Source organism: Watersipora subatra, chromosome 3 (genome assembly GCF_963576615.1).
Source record: "Watersipora subatra chromosome 3, tzWatSuba1.1, whole genome shotgun sequence".
NCBI lineage: Eukaryota > Metazoa > Bryozoa > Gymnolaemata > Cheilostomatida > Watersiporidae > Watersipora > Watersipora subatra.
In genome coordinates this window covers 9156107-9173363 of record NC_088710.1, presented here as the reverse complement: position 1 = coordinate 9173363, position 17257 = coordinate 9156107, and the positions used below count along the sequence as shown (strand labels likewise).

General features: G+C 36.0%; 1 protein-coding gene across 1 annotated transcript; it reads right to left on the bottom strand.

The window, feature by feature from the left end:
* Positions 1–387: 387 nt before the first annotated feature.
* LOC137391404 (TLC domain-containing protein 3A-like) lies at positions 388–8411 on the bottom strand. Its single transcript, XM_068077866.1, has 6 exons — positions 8345–8411; positions 6407–6539; positions 6008–6094; positions 4549–4756; positions 1817–1912; positions 388–1044 (listed from the first exon to the last, which is right to left on the bottom strand). Exons 1-6 carry the CDS (start codon positions 8403–8405, stop codon positions 799–801), a joined length of 831 nt encoding a protein of 276 aa, XP_067933967.1. The 5' UTR covers positions 8406–8411; the 3' UTR covers positions 388–798.
* Between the last annotated feature and the right edge of the window lie 8846 nt (positions 8412–17257).

The following is a 17257-nucleotide window of genomic DNA, read 5'->3' as shown; positions in this document are numbered from 1 at the left end:
CCATCATTTTTGTTGATGCTTTAACATGCCTACATCAGCCATTATTCGATGGCTCACATATTCTTATTTTATTTTCTAATAGTGAACCCAGTCATGCTTATTCTATTATTAATACATATTTTTAATACATATTATTTTTTTATTATATAGGTTTTTAGAATAATTACTAGCATGAGTTAATAACATAAGTTAATTTATTGCAGTTGGAATCTGGTTTACAGTATAAACACAGTTATTTCAAAACAGGAAACGTAATACAGTAAAAGGCTCACACCATAATATATAGAGTTGACTATTTGGTCTCGATGCAGAGTGTCCAAATGAATTATAAAATTCATTAGTAGCATTTGATGCTGTAATAGAGTTTGACAATGATGACTAGAAAAGACAGTTTCCTGTCGTAACATACCATCATGTTTATTATATAAAACTAAAATATATTAATAAAATAAAGTAGAAAAGAGCACTATGCAGGTCAAACTTGAATGTTTGACGCAGTCCATATGTATCATAACAACATATGTAAATACAATACGCAACAACATCCCAAATTGGTTTTTATTTGCAGTCTGTCGACAGAGAGTGGAAGGCTGATTGGCCATGTAATGAAATCTTTTAACATTGTTAAAAAAACTATCCAAAATTAAATAGCACTTTATGACACACATGAGATTACGCAGGCTAAATGCCATATCATATCCTAGTAAAATACCTCGACGCAGGGTAGCGGTTTTATAATGCACCTACTTTGTGAAGATTGTACCTGCAATACAGCATTGCGAACACAAACATCATTTACTATCTAAAATATTTGACAACCTTATTACTAATCTTGATAAACCAATAGAGATTCATTAGAGCAAAGAAAATGAGTCCACACTTGCAGACAGTTGGCAGCAGAAGAAACCCTTCACCAAAGGACACCTGTCTATAGATGGCATAACAGTTCACCAGATAAAACCATATGCCAAGCCTGACAAGCCCAAATGACACCATAAGTAGTATGCCGTTCACCATATATGCTTTTGTTTTCTTCAAGCCAAGCTGAAAGAAACAAGAGTTTAGTAGATGAAATATGATGCGAACAAGATAAATATACAAGAGAAAAATGTTTGTAAACGTTAAATATTATAGGTTTGGTCTAATTAAATTACAGAAATCTGACACACAACCAACAAGGTTGACCAAAATCAAGCAAACAAACAAACACATAGAATTTTACTCTACAGGCTAATATTATTTGATGGATTGGAAAATTTATGAATTCACGGGCAGACAATTCCGCGAATGGTTAAAATCCCCGAATAATTGCAGTTGTTGGCTTTTAGTTTAAAAAGGAAAAATAACTACTGCATAAACTTAAAAATTACTCGCTAGACATAGACAACATAGCAGTGTTCTAAACTCTTTTATAATCATTACTGAGGTTCGAGTTGCACCCACTGCCAATGGGTCACAATTAGTTACAAAATTCCTTGAGGTTGTCACAATTTCTTCAGAATTCAGCATGGCGGCGTTATCTCAAGTCTCTCTTGCAGTTTTTCATGGTGAAATCATCTCCAATAACTCCTAATACTAAAGGTGATGAAATTGACAACGATTTATTGTCATTGACAATTAATTTATTCACGTTTGTACTCTTTCGCGAACAAAATAGTCTGCAAAAATGCATGAAAAGACAACTTCCGCAAAATATAACTCCGTCAATAATACTGTCCCGCAGGGTAATAAAAGGTTGCAAAGTACAATAAAAAAGCAACCATAGAATGACATCATCTATTGCTAATTAACATAAAAATGAGTAAGTGAAGATTACCTCGAGCAAAATCTGCCTGGCAGAAATGAATGGTATAGTAAGTTCCATGAGAAAGGCACAACCTATGAAGTAGTCCCCTTTACCTTTGCGGAAGTACTGAAAAATCATAATGAGAACAGAGGAGTTATCTCACCGTGCGACCAAACCAGCCATTTTTAGGACACCATAGAAATTTTTAACTAAAAAAGGAAGATAACAACCCCACACATTTGATCCTCAAGACAAGGGATTATCGGGCTGAACTATCATTCTAGAACACCCAGCAGAATATGAGCATGTGTTTCACCATTTACTCTCTGCAATACATATACATACAAGTACTTCACTAATGTATTTATACATACAGTTACACCTCAACAAACAAAAGTTAATCTGTTGAAGTAAACTTATAATAGGTAATATATGGTATTTTATTTAATTCGCGTCTTAACTAGAAAATCAATGATAAATACATCATACATCTATTCATAGCAGTAAAACTAATACAGTACATATAACTATGTAAGAAAAGTAAATGGCAGATATGAAACTAAATAAAAATAAAACAACAATCAATATGAGGCTTAGAGAGTCATTCACCTTGGTGTTATAGACAGACAGACGGACGGAAGTGAAGCCTTGGTGTTATAGACAAACAGACAGACGGACAGACAGAAGTGAAGCCTTTGTGTTACAGACAGACGGAAGTGAAGCCTTGGTGTTATAGACAAACAGACAGACGAAAGTGAAGCCTTGGTGTTATAGACAGACAGACAGACGAAAGTGAAGCCTTGGTGTTATAGACAGACAGACGGAAGTGAAGCCTTGGTGATACTGAAGATGGATGATGCATAGGTAGAGGGGATATATACATGGCATAACTTAATCTAACTTCACATGTTCTACATTAAGTATAAAGTAAATCGGCTTATTCATTTATATTGTTTTATATTTTATTTCATTATAACTCATATATATAACTCATACATATAACTCATATATATAACTCATTTATACAACTCGTATATATAACTCATATATATAACTCATATATATAACTCATACATATAACTCATATATATAACTCATACATGTACATATAACTCATACATATAACTCATATATATAACCCATACATGTACATATAACTCATACATATAACTCATATATATATATATATAACTCATTTATACAACTCGTATATATAACTCATATATATATAACTCATATATATAACTCATATATATAACTCATATATATAATTCATATATATAACTCGTAAAACTCTTATATAACTCATATAAATAACTCATACATATAACTCATATATATAACTCATACATGTACATATAACTCATACATATAACTCATATATATATATAACTCATTTATACAACTCGTATATATAACTCATATATATATAACTCATATATAACTCATATATATAACTCATATATATAACTCATATATATATAGCTCATACATATAACTCATATACAGTCAAACATGGATAACTCGAACTTCAAGGGACCGAGCAAAAGTGTTCGAATTATCAGAGCGTTCAAGTTATCAGAGCACTGTCACAAGTCCATATATTTACTTAGTTATTAGTAGATACATGTACATATACAAACTATAATATAAATCAAAAGCACAAATGGCTTGTTTCAAATTAAATGCTTCTAATGTAAAGTTTAAAACGTTTCATGAAAAAGTATAGAGATTTTTCTATCACTTGAGATTGGTTTGTTGTTTGAGGTGATGTTATTGCCAGGACGTTTTTCAGATTGACATTGGCAAAACTTGATCATTGTTGAAATGCTCAAAAGAAAAGACATTTTTTTCTTTTGGAGTTTACCCACGATCAATTTTGCCGTTTTTTCTTGAAGTTAATGCAGATTACCTTACTTTACCTGGGATTCGTTAAGAGCAACACTCGGAGGCAGTTCAATTAGAAGTTTTACGAGGTTTTACGGTACATTCTATATCACTCACGCTTGTTTAATAGATACTTATTGAATGTACACACGTATTCTGTGTTTAGGTCAAACGATGAATAGTTTTTTGTAGCTCAGACAACGTATACGTTTAATTACAAAAATTTTTAAGACGTTTTAAACATTCAACATTCCGACGTTGATTCAACACGGAATCAACGTCGGAAAACTATTCATCACGGGCTAGCCGGGTCACGCACTCAAGAATTTTCGCCACGCACATACAAAACAACATGCGATTTTTGTTTTGTATGTGCGTGGCGAAAATTCTTGCGCGCGTGACCCGGCTAGCCCGTGCTATTCATCGTATCGCAGTATAAATCAAATTTCACCAAACTTTTAGAAAAGTCGTTGACAAAAATATTTTGCCGATGGTGGTAATAACGACGCTTATGAATTACGAAAAGATGAAGTTTACCTCTATGGCTTTGAATAAAGTGATTTTCTAAAGCGATAACAACCGTTTCGGTAGCCGTTGGGCAAAAAACAGTTCGAATTAACAGTGTTGAGTTCGAGTTATCTATAGCAATTTATCATTACGTGGGAACGGACCAAAGGAAATGTTCGAATTAACCATGTGTTCGAGCTATCCGTGGACGAGTTATCCATGTTTGACTGTATATAATTCATATATATAACTCGTAAAACTCTTATATAACTCATATAAATAACTTATATATATAACTCATTTATGTAACTCATATATAAAAAGTTTGACTGTATTTTCTTTGGTGTATCAGGTACATGGGCCCTCACCAATATAGCCGGTCCATATATAAGAGGCAGAACAAGGTGGTGCAGCATCATCAATGGGTCATCTAAAATGAAGCCTTTCAGTGTCGCGATAAAATTTGTCTGCCCTTTCACTTTCTCAGGCTTGGCTGTATAAACCTTATACATAGCCCACGCGTCATAGTAGAAGTATGGTAACCAGAACCAGGTGTACCAGTTTATAAGTGGATACCTAAAAAGGAATTAGTTCAATAGTCAGTGATCATCAATAATAAATGTGGAGCTAAAATAACTAAAATCGTAAAAATTATGCTGGGTCAACCAGAGAACATTCATAAGTGAGCCATTTTAAAAAGCAAAAATGATGCTAGCATTGTGAAATAGCCAGTAGATATAGCAAGTGTCTGTACATAAACTCCCGTTAACATAACATAATGGCTAGCTCTAGTCCTTAACCCAGAGCTTTTACATAACTGCATCATTTAACAGGAGAAGACAAGTACACATTGGGTCCGAAATATGACGTTAATAATCTCAACTAAAGATAAATTATCAAGGTAATAGAATTGAGAATGTGGCCCGTTGCCAACCAATTCGCAACCTATCATTTTAACGATTCGGAGTTGCACCATGTTGATCTTTTAAAGATTCATGATAAATTCTTAAAAAAACTTGTTAAAGTGGACTCACTTTCAGGTCACTTTTCAATTCATGCATAGCCAACTAGTTGCACTAACTAACCAAGGATGCATGATCGCAATGCTGAAATTGTGGCACCTCCTGTGGGGAGCACCTAGCCAAGTATTATCGATTTAAATCTATCAGCAGGGAGCGTTTCTATTATGTCGAACAGTACTCACACAGTAAATGTCTTCGCACAATCTTAGCTAAGCAAAATTGCGTTGAGTGCATTTGGATTTTATTGTTTCTACAATTCAGAGTGGAAGCAAATTCGAACCTATTCGAAGCATCCAAATGGAGTTATTGTAACACTAGAACTAAAATGATCTAGAAAAAAACTTGATTTTGCCCAATATAATGAGAGACAATACAACTACATGTGAGTCTCACTACAACATGAAGTTGTGAGATGCAAACCTGTAAAAAAACTACCTGTGAGTCTCACTACAACATGAACTTGTGAGATACAAACCTGTCATACAACTATATACGAGTCTCACTACAACATGTAGCTGTGAGATGCAAACCTGTAAAACAACTATATGTGAGTCTCACTACAACATGAACTTGTGAGATGCAAACCTGTCATACAGCTATATATGAGTCTCACTACAACATGTAGCTGTGAGATGCAAACCTGTAATACAACTATATGTGAGTCTCACGACAACATGTGGCTGTGAGATGCAAACCTGTAACACAACTATATACGAGTCTCACTACAACATGAAGTTGAGAGATGCAAACCTGTAAAACAACTATATGTGAGTCTCACTACAACATGTAGCTGTGAGATGCAAACCTGTCATAAACTATGTCACTTTCAGTATTCTTCATCGAAATATACCCAACCACAACACAGAGGATGCTTTGTATTGCTGACACCAATCTGCAACAAATAACATATCACCCAATGCATTTTCACGGATAATATACATAATAGTGGACTTGTTCATCAAGATACTCAATAAAACTAGGACACAAAAGACTGCTAACATGACCTTCAACGAGACTGAAAGAATTAAATGTCAAAAAGACTAACAGTACCCAGGTGATAGTCTACTCAGTTTTGGATCAGAAATAAAAATACACACGAGTGCATTAAACAGAAGTAAATATCAATAAATCCCATCAGCATTATACCAAAAGGAAACTCAAACAATACATGCGATTTATCGTACTAGCAGATGACATTCATTACCTGAGCGATATTTCATATCTCCGAGAATCACACATTAAATCAAGGCGTTTATCAAACTGTGTGAAGAGAAAAGGGAATGTGAAAGACCCTAACATAACGCAGCCAAGTTCCGGAAGCATATTCAGGCTGGTGTCTGTAAACAAAAACATATTACGCTTCTAAGTATTTCTGGGTTCACATTTACAAAGGAATATAACACATATATTTGATAGCTGCAACAACATGCCCAGTATGAATCTCAATAAACCAAAACGAAAATCTATCTACTACCGACTGTTTATAGAATCATGAGTGTGTAGGAGAATAAGAGGACTAAATCTGGAACAAACCAAAGAATTGGCTGGTCATATTATATAAACTAGTACGCTGGCAGTCTGATGTGTTGCGAGAGATGAACGGGTGTAATCATTATGCGCACAATTATTCCACAGTGTTGCAAGGTGGCTGAGTGGTACAGCCATTAGTGCATTGGTCCTTTGAGCCGAATATTCAAGTTAAATTCCCGTGTGATGCATTTTTGTCCTAACACTCTAAGCGTGGCTTTTAACAGGCGGATGAAGATGGCTCGTATTATAGTAAAGATTGTAAGCAGTGTGTCAGCATTAAAATAAAAGTTGATTTCTTATATTTTGCAACTATTCTGTTGTCATAGCCATTGCATCACCTCCTGTTGCATCTATACCTGTCCATATCTAAAGTCTGTTTCATGAGGTTAACACCAGATGCTAGACCAACCTCCAATTTCTGAAGCACATGGCACAATGGTAAAAGATGCTACTTACATAAATGTCTACTGAGCTAATGTTGTTGCGGTGAATGCCTAAACTCTATGGCAGGTTATCCGTGCATTTGCTGAGCAACTAGAGAGTGAACCCTGTGAACCCTGTGAACCCTAGTGAATATGAGCACAATAAATTGAAGTTTTGTAGTTCATGCTTTTTCACCATAAAAATCTTTTGTACATTTTCATACTTTTATAAAAATATTAAAGTATTTTTAATATAAAAATATTTTTAATATTAGAAGTATTTTAATATTTTGATGTACTATTGATTATTTTTTATCGTTGTGCTACAGATTTCAGAAGTCTTAAATTGATATTTACAAGAAAAAGGGTAAGTATGCTTAATTGTTGTGTATTATTGACTAAAATGGGCAAAATTCATATCTGCCAATGGAGTTGAATGGCTTTCATTGATGTAAAGGGTTGTGTTCATGCCAGCTCTCAACATGTAGCTAGCTGTCTCTAACTTCTGAGGTATGTTGCACTGTGTGTGAATTATTCCTGGTGCCTCTACCAGAAGTGTTGTGCGTTTTGAAAAAATTGTGTTATACATAACTCTTTTGCATCCACAAATACATCAATGTTGAAATTGTTTTATTAATATATTTAGTTGTTGACTATGTTTATTAGTCTGCCTTTTTGGGTTGTATGAACTAAAGGTTCAGTTCCAGACATTAGTGATAATGCTAATTGTAATTAATACCAATATTTACTAGTAAAAGATGCAAGTTTATTTCTACAACTTCAACACCTTACATATATACAAACTAACAAAAATCTAAAATAATAATGATTGTGACAAACAGTTAAAAGTAGCTAATGAAAGTTACACCCTTATGTAAACAGATCCACAATCTTAAACCAAGTTCTTTGCAAATATGCCAGTGCCAGATGATCGAATGAAGATAAAAAACTGGAAATTATTGTATGTCATAAATGCTTGGTGCGACCTATGGCATGTTCAAGTATTTAGACTATGATAATATGTAATGTTGCAGAGTGGGTTTATTAGATTGGATGCAGGCTGTGAATACGTCAACAGCCAGAAAAGAGATGGCGTCATTGTGTAGGTTTTCTGTTCACTTAGCTAACAATGTGATTTCTGCATGGTAAAGGCCAAAAGGGTAGAAGCGTCGTCACCTCTAATTCCTCACTTGTGATTTCCAGTGGTTGGTGCAGGAAGTGCAGCAAATAGTCTCCGCTTTGTGATTGCATCCATCTCCGCCTGTCGATTGATGGCGTGATGTTAATAAAATTCTTTGTCAGACAGCACTTTTATGCCTATGGCTGTTAAACTATGGCTATCACTCTGTTTAAGAGTTAGCAAAAATTGTGAATACAATTTATGTTGATAGCAAATTTTTCAGTATTAACTGGAAAAATTTGCAGTAAAGCTAAAGAAATTGCAAACGCTATTCTATCGAGCAAACTTTATAAAATGAGTGATGGTCCCCAAAAGGGCCATGGGGGAGCAACTCCATGGATATTCATTTCCGACAGACTGATGAAAAGTCAACTGAGTCACTGCAGAGCAAAAGTGAGTTGGTTTCAGCAGGTTGTATCACAGAAAGTCTTGGGTTTAGCGCACTGTGTTGGTTTCCGCAGAGCAAAAGTGAGCTGGTTTCAGCTCCCTCATGTTGGTTTCAGCAGGATGTATCACAAGAAGCGTTGGTTTCAGCTCACTCTGTTGTTTTTCGCAGAGCACAAGTGAGTTGGTTTCAGCTCTTCCTGTTGGCTTCAGCAAGTTGTATTGCAGGAAGCGTTGGTTTCAGCTCACTCTGTTTGTTTCAGCAGAGCACAAGTGAGTTGGCTTCAACAGGTTGTATCACAGAAAGTCTTGGGTTCAGCACACTCTGTTGGTTTCAGCAGAGCAAAAGTGAGTTGGTTTCAGCTCCCTCTTGTTGGTTTCAGCAGGATGTATCGCAGGAAGCGTTGGTTCTAGCTCACTCTGTTGTTTTCCACATAGCACAAGTGAGTTGGTTTCAGCTCTTCCTGTTACAACAAGCATGTTGTATTGCAAGAAGCATTGGGTTTAGCACACTTTGTTGGTTTCAGCAGAGCACAAGCGAGTTGGTTTCTGCTCCCTCTTGTTGGCTTCAGCAGGTTGTATTGCGAAAATCGTCAGGTCCAGCGCACTCTGTTGCAGAGATGGACACTTGAGTTAACATGCTTGCTCGGGCAAGCCTTGAAGCTCACTTCACAAATTAAATGAAAAGAATCAATTCTCTGGTACCTTTCACTTACTGTAGAATTGTATTGACTTGGAGCATCCTACCAGTAGGAATGGATTAAATCGAGTCTTTACAGTCACCATAGAAGAATTGACTCGATTCTACATTTTCAATAAGCAAAACCACTCGAGTCAAAATGCACCAACCCTTCCCTTTATAATTACTGCGGTGATGGGAAATCTATCACCAACATGATGTCCTAAGTAACACAATTTGTTACTTGATGTGCGCCAAAGTGAATATGTCAGTGCAGTCCCGTACTGCCACCCGAACACATTTTTAGAATACTTCAATATCTTAACATTTATTTTGTGATCAATAATATGTACTACACACTAGCTTTACGGTTTGCCTGTGCACTGACAATAAGCTTATTTATAAGCTTCATAGCTGCTCGCAAATATCGTTCATTCTACTAAAAAGCTTTTTTAACCACTCACCATTGTATCTATACAAAATCAACGATCACGAATCACAGTGTTATCAGACCCGTCCAAGACTTTGCCACAATAAATTTAGGAAGTTAGATTACTATTGTGCCAAAAATCAACCAGTTGCATAGTTTATCCTTTACTTACAAAACACAGCATAAAATCATACTTTCAATTTTTTTAATTTCCGGTTTAGGATAAATGAAAGAAATTCTGTAAAATATTGTAAACAATGACTTGAAAGTATTTTTTGCTAGTGAAACCCTTCAACACTGAACCAAGGATATTGTTGGCTACTAGATTTTTATATTAGATAATGTGTCTGTGTTTTGATCAAACTGCAAAAGGTGATAGGGTTTTTCTCTTGCAGCGGGCTTCACTAAACTACAAAAATATTAAACATTTATTTGTTCTTACAAAGGCGTAGATTCTCGTGCAGAATCTTTTGCTGATTCTAAAAAACTTTAATTTGAAGTTTTGATAAAAAATCTGCTCTTACAGCAAAAATACCGTGTATGCCGGTGAAAAATGGTATACGTGACTTAATTCTACCCAAAAAAGCAATGAAATCCCTGGTAAAATAGATTATACTTGCTATAAAAAACTGAGACTGAGCTAATGGGTGTAGCTAGTATTAGCAATTGTGGGTTGTTCAGAACTTAAGTTCTCCCATCATTCGTTTTTATACAAATCATATGTAGACTCACATATGGTTTCTTGTCAATTATTATTTTGGTAATCATGTGTAGATAATGATTGTATTGTAATAGTGAGCACAATCACTTTTAACTCTCTGGCTTAAGTGTAAGGCAGAAGTTAAGAAATAAACTGACACTCCCATTAATTATTATCTCATGAATTACTCCATGAACCCTACACAGACATGGTGCCCCGAGTGGGAAAAGAACATCAATAATTGCAGCTACTTTCAATCTGTTGAAAAAAATAATACTTTACTACTAACTCAATCACTCTCTAACAGAATAGGGATGCCTGAAGCTGAAACCTAGTTCCTAGACCTCTACAAGATGATAATGACTTTTTATCTCAATTGAACCATTTCAAAAAAGAATTCAACTACTATCTTATAGCATCAGAGAAGGCAGACAAAGATGATAAGGTTCAGGTAGCCATTCTCATCCGATGCATCGGTCCTTGAGAAGTGGATATTTTTAAAACTATTAGATTTCAAATGGGGAAATCGAAATACAGTTATGATGATGTGATAGAGAAATTTGATCAGACTTGCAACAAAGTGTCAAACACGATAATCAAACGTCACCAGCGGTTTATACAAAACGAGGTCTTCAATCCATAGATGAAATATGTAACTACATTATTCAAGATAGCCCGAAAATGCAGTCTAGGAGAAATGTATGAATTTATGATGCAAGCGCTTCTGCTTGAAATAGCAAACAACTCCCTCATAAGGAAACTCTGAAGAAGCAGAAGGCCTTACTTTCGAGGAAGCTGTCAAGCAGTGCAAGATATCGGAATCAACACAAACAGATCTTCCACCTTTTAAGTTCGAAGAATCTGTTCACAGCATCAAACGATCTTCCAGGAACAAAACCAATAATTACTGAACCTCCAAAGGCACAAGAGAAGAGTACAACTAGACTGAGAATCAGTAAAACTGCGGCAGCTGTGGTAGGTCACACCCGCCCACAGATGCCCAGCCTATGAAAAACAGTGTGAAAAGTGTAACAAGTTCAACCACTTCAGAGCCGTTTGTAGGCACAAGAGAGAACAAAAGATACACCAGATGGCCGATGAACAACTAGATGAGCACGACAGTGACTCAGCCGAGTGGTTGCTATGCATACAAGTAATACGTAAAGCCAAAAAGCTTATCTCTATTATCCAAACTGACCCCGCTACGGGAGTTAGAATGATAGAATATCAGTTGAACACAGGAGCTTCTTGCAATGTGCTAAGACTATGATTTATTGGGGAGACCGCCCATGTCTAATAAGAAACGCTCAGTCTACAGCTGTATGATGGCCCGAAGACAAAACTGGTTGGAAAATGCGAGGTAACGATTCGGGGTTAACTTTTCAAATTACTTATTTGTAGTGAGGTCATCCAACATGAGCTTGCTTTCATTGGATGCCTGTCTGAATCTTGGACTGCTACCGGTAAACAAGAATGGGTTAATGTCATTAATCACGACGAATTCACAGACAGCAACCACCTTCTTCAGCAACAGAACCGTGTTCAGTGAAATAGATTGCCTACCTGGGATATACCATATAGCGACAGACCTAAAGGCCACCCCAACACAGGGTCAATACTAAAAAATAGCTCTCTCAATGAGAAGCAATCTGAAACACTAACTCCAGTCACTCACTGATGCAAATATGATCGCAAAGGTGCATAAGCCTACTCCATGGATCAGCAATACCCTAGTAATAAGAAAACCAAACAGTAAACTAAGGCTTTGCATCGATCCAGCAAACCTAAATAAGGCTATTCGAAGGAACCATTTTTCTATGCCTACGCTAGAGGATGTTCTACCAAACTGGATGGTGCCAAATTTTTCTCCCTCTGCAATGCCAAACACGGTTCCCTTCGGATCAAACTTGATGAGAAGTCAAGTGACCTAACAGCTTTGTAGACACTCTTCAGGGATTACAAATGGCTCAGAATGCCGTTTAAACTGTCATCCAGTCCAAAAGAAGGCTCATGGATGCCCTGGCTGGCTTCAAAGGGGTTATGATTGTAGCTGATGACATTCTGATACATGGAAAAGGAAACACTACTGAAGATGCCACTGCTGATCACAATTAAAATCTAGCCCAATTGCTAGAGAGGGTAGAGAAGGTCAACCTCAAGCTGAGCGAAGACAAGTGCCAATTTCATCTCACTGAGCTTACTTACATTGGTTCCACATAATCTCAAAAGAGGGTGTCAAGAAAGATCCAAGAACAAGACAAGGGCAATCCCGAATATAAAGACTCCCCAGGACACAAACTATCTCTTAAAATTTATAACTAGAGCGATCCTAACTGTCTGACTTGAAGGGTACAACAGAAGTTAAGGAATAAACTGACAGTTCCAATAATTATCAAGTATATCAGCTTCAATTGTCCATGAACTTAACAGAAACATTGTTATTGATATTTTGATATATTATCATATGTAATTTTTTGTAAGAATTAATAGAGAACTGATTTTGTTTATTTAGAAAAATCGAATTGATTCGAGTCATTAATGTTAGGATAGCTAAGGAATTGATAATTGAATTGTGATGTTTTTGAAATGAATTGTGAATTGAATATATATATATATGAGCAATCTTTATTGTGGTAATCAATAGTCATGTTTTACAATATGTCTTCCACAAGGTACCACAACAAGTAAACTAACTAAAAAGCAGTGTACAACAAAAATATTTAAAAGAAACGCAAAGAAACTATAGTCTAAACTAAATAACTAGTGAAATAGTCTAGCTAATATAATAATGTTGAAACTGAATGCATAAAATATGTAAAACGCAAGCTTGAGGATTGATACGAGTATTGCTTAAACGAAATAGGACAAATAAAAGCGGACAAATTGAATCAATTGATTCAATTCACGATTCTTATACGACGTACGATGCTAAGAATTGGGAATTGAATTGTTAATTTTTTGAAGAGAATTGAAATGAATCGAGTCATTTTTCATAGCCTTATAAATATCTCTGTTCTGTTGATTTCAGCAGAGCACACGTGAGTCGGTCTCGAAAGCATATCATAGAGACGCCAAAAGTGAGAGTTGTCTCCACCCCACTCCAACGAGTTTCCCTCAGTGGGTAATCAATTTTGGTGCAAAGCAGAATTGACCAGTTGTAATTGTGATCTGCTTGTATAGCCTTTTGTATAGCGTTCAACTGCCTCAATCCATGCAACTTTCTTGTTAAAACAAACTATACAAGAAAGTAAAAACATCCTTACTAGGCTATGAGCCGAGCAGGCAAAAGAGCTCTAGAAATGATGTTCCGTTGGCACCCCTTTTCAGTGGCAATTTCTGCAGCGAATTAGACTAATCTTGGTATGGAGAATTCAAAACTGAAGAGTTGCCGCAACTGCCATTCCCACTTCCATGAGAAACTTGATAAAAATGATATTTTAGGATTTATCTCCCCTGTAAATAAGATTCTTTCCATAGAAGCATCAGATTTGCAACTTTTTATCATAATTATTTTGCTGTGATTTAGGATGTCATTGGTGAAGTCAAAATTCATCTTCTATCTAGTTTCGAACATTCTATATTCTACGATTGTTACACACGTGTAAACTATATACATGTACATGTATATACGTATATGTACATGTGTGTTTAATTGTATGGTTTAGTAGCTTTATTTCACAAAAAAAAATACAAAAAATATAATTATGTTTTATAACTTGACACTGATGAATCATAGAAAATAATAAGATACAAGATATGTGCATTCATGGTTTGAGCTTTGACATGACTTGTGTAGCCCACATACATGGCTCTCAAGAAATTAATTTGATAAACATTGACTAAGCACACAGGTCAAACACTTAGTCACTGTGTAGAAAGCTGGAAAAAACACTTTTTAAAGAGCCTGAAAGGTCTGTTTCCAATGGTGTATGCCTTCAAGTTGTCTGCAAGGGCTACTAGATTCACAGAACATGCTATCGGAGACTAACAACAGCAAAATTGAGCTTGTTATGAGAAAACACAGTGAGGTGAGTATTTTTTTTAGATTTATGACTTTTTACAACTCAAACATTTAAGGTGAGATAACGGGACTCATAATTATTCTATAAAATAATTATGTGATTTAATTACACAATTAATAATTATTATTAAGATGAAAGGAAGGCTGACATGGTAATGTGTGCAAACCAGTAGTGGCGGCTACTGATCAAGATGCTTGTATTCAGTTTAAAAAATAACTAAATTTCGATCAAGCCAGGCACTAATCATTAGTCTTGCCCTTGTTTATCAAATGGACAAATCATGCGTGTATTTACTCTAGTTTATTGGTTTAAGCTGACCAAGTGATAGTGATTTCCCCAGTCAATGCTGTCCTGGCATTCATTTAGCTACATGAAGAGAATCGGAAACCTGCTACTCACGATTCACCTTGTCAAGATGAAGATGAGCCACCAAAGAAAATCACAAGATCCAACTATATTATGTTGTCCACTTATACGCATCAAGACCTACATTTAAACATATATGCATGATTTTTGAAAAGAAGGTGCGGTACTGCTAACTTAAATCAACCACTCGCAAAGCTATCTTTCATATGCCCAAATCTGTGTCTGCTGGTATGTCCATCTATCCTGTAAATTAACCTAAGATATGATTTCTTCAGTTGCTTTGACTATGATTAAGTAATTGATAAGTAATTGATAAGCAGTGCCCTGTATTGTTTTGCAGACCAACTTGTACTGATATGGCACCAATGATTGGCATCATATCGCCCTACAAGCAACTATGGCCCTCACAACGAATTTAAACTCCTATTGCCATCTTCAAGCATCATTTCACATAAGCAACTTGCTTAATTTTGTGAGCGGTGCACCTGTCTACATATGCAGATGGATGAAAAATGCTGCTACCATCAAACAGGAAGAACATGTACTTTGTAGAACTTTGATCAAGATGTGGTTGCTTTAGAGATGGCCTCTCATAACAAGTGTTATGACGAGAATATCGGCATAATGCTCGATACACAACTGCGTAAGTGGTGAAAATGTTGATCAATCTTGCCTCAACAGAATCAATTAAGATTGTTCACTACTTACCTATGGTATCTTGGAACTTTTTATGTAAGGGAATAAGCAGCGAGCTGTACCTCTAACTGCAGTTTGTGGATATTACAGCCCAGGTTCCCAGAGGGCAACTGAGTTAGAAACCTTCTCAATGGACTAGTTCATATCTATGGCAGACATGATCGAACTACCATAAATGCAGTGAATCCAAGCTATTGAGGATGTGGGGCCATCCTTATGGATGCCATGGGACTTATCCAAGCCCTGCCTGCCATTTCCATTCCTTCAACTTGCTGATACCATTCTTGATGTGCTTATTGCTCATGCTAAAAAGTACAATGCTGCTTGTGTGGATTTTGTGATCGAAAACTTTTGCAAGAATAGAGCTACTAAGGCTACTATGCTCGGAGATGAACTTCCAATGTGAAAATTTCGAAGGTTCGCATGGTTTCTCTGGCTGTGATGCAGTTTGATCCTTCGCAGACTGAGAAAAAGAGTAAAAGGAAACCCATAAAAACAGAAGTCGACCTTCAGCAGGTAACGAAAGGACTCATCGGGCCATCTTTATCATAGGAATCATCGGAGAATCATTGGGCCAACTTTATTCTCTCTCGGGGAAATTTCGGGGCAACTTTATACTCTCTGTGAGACCTACACGTGCAGACTCTATGGCCAAGAAGATAGCACCCAAGAAAATGGCACAGACTTAAACTGACTAAGGGACAGGCTTTTTGTGTTTAGGTCTAGGCCAGTCAGTCCCTCCCTTCAATCACTGAAAAACCATGTGCATTGTGTCAACTATGTAGCAGCTATACCTACATGTATATGGAAAAAGCCAACAAAACAACTTGCCAATGCACCATTTCCTTCTTTACATCGGTGGATACTGGGTAAGGAAAATGATGAGTATGCAGTGAAGTGTCATACCAGAATCATCGCCCCCACCTGATATTCTACAAGTAGTTTTATGAGAGTGTCAAAAATCCAGGTGCTGAGGGAACTGATGTGCCTGTATCATGGCAGAGCTGCCTTACACAGAGCTTTGCACATGCGTGCACTGAAACAAAACTGTAGCAAGAGTAGCAGAGGATGCCGATGGTGAGGAAAATGACTAAGAACTCAACATATAGAACAAATAGTTAGGATATGCGATATTTTGAAATATCCCAGCTCGTTTTGTAAGACTGTTGACATTAGCTACTAATACTACCGCTAATAATTATGCTAATAATAATCACCAATTATTATTTTCTATGATTAATCAGTGTCAGGTTATAAAACATAGTTATAGTGTTTTGAATTTTTTTTGTAAAATAAAGCTATTAAACCATACAATTATACACACATTTACATATACGTATATACATGTATATAGGTGGCATAGGTAGTTTACATGTGGGTGTAACAATCGTAGGATATGGAATGTTCGAAAGTAGATAGAAGATGAACTTTGACTTCACCAATGACATCCTAAATCATGTTGACATTATGTTTGAGATTATCTACATGTTTTACCTTATCCACGTCAAGCTAATTTGGTGTTTAATAATTACAATGCATTGATAATTGTTTACTGTATAATATTTTATGAGCATACTCTTTTCTGTTAGCATCTTGGTTTAGAGATTAGAATATAAAAGCCGGGTTCGTTTTCCGGTCGCCATACT

What these genes read in the sequence shown, in the direction of transcription:
- LOC137391404 (XM_068077866.1), bottom strand. Translation starts at nt 8,405, where the DNA reads ATGCAATCACAAAGCGGAGACTATTTGCTGCACTTCCTGCACCAACCA. An exon ending in CCAACCACTGGAAATCACAA is followed by an intron (nt 6,540 to 8,344) that starts GTGAGGAATTAG and finishes TTTTGTTTACAG; the next exon opens with ACACCAGCCTGAATATGCTT. An exon ending in AGATATGAAATATCGCTCAG is followed by an intron (nt 6,095 to 6,406) that starts GTAATGAATGTC and finishes TATTTGTTGCAG; the next exon opens with ATTGGTGTCAGCAATACAAA.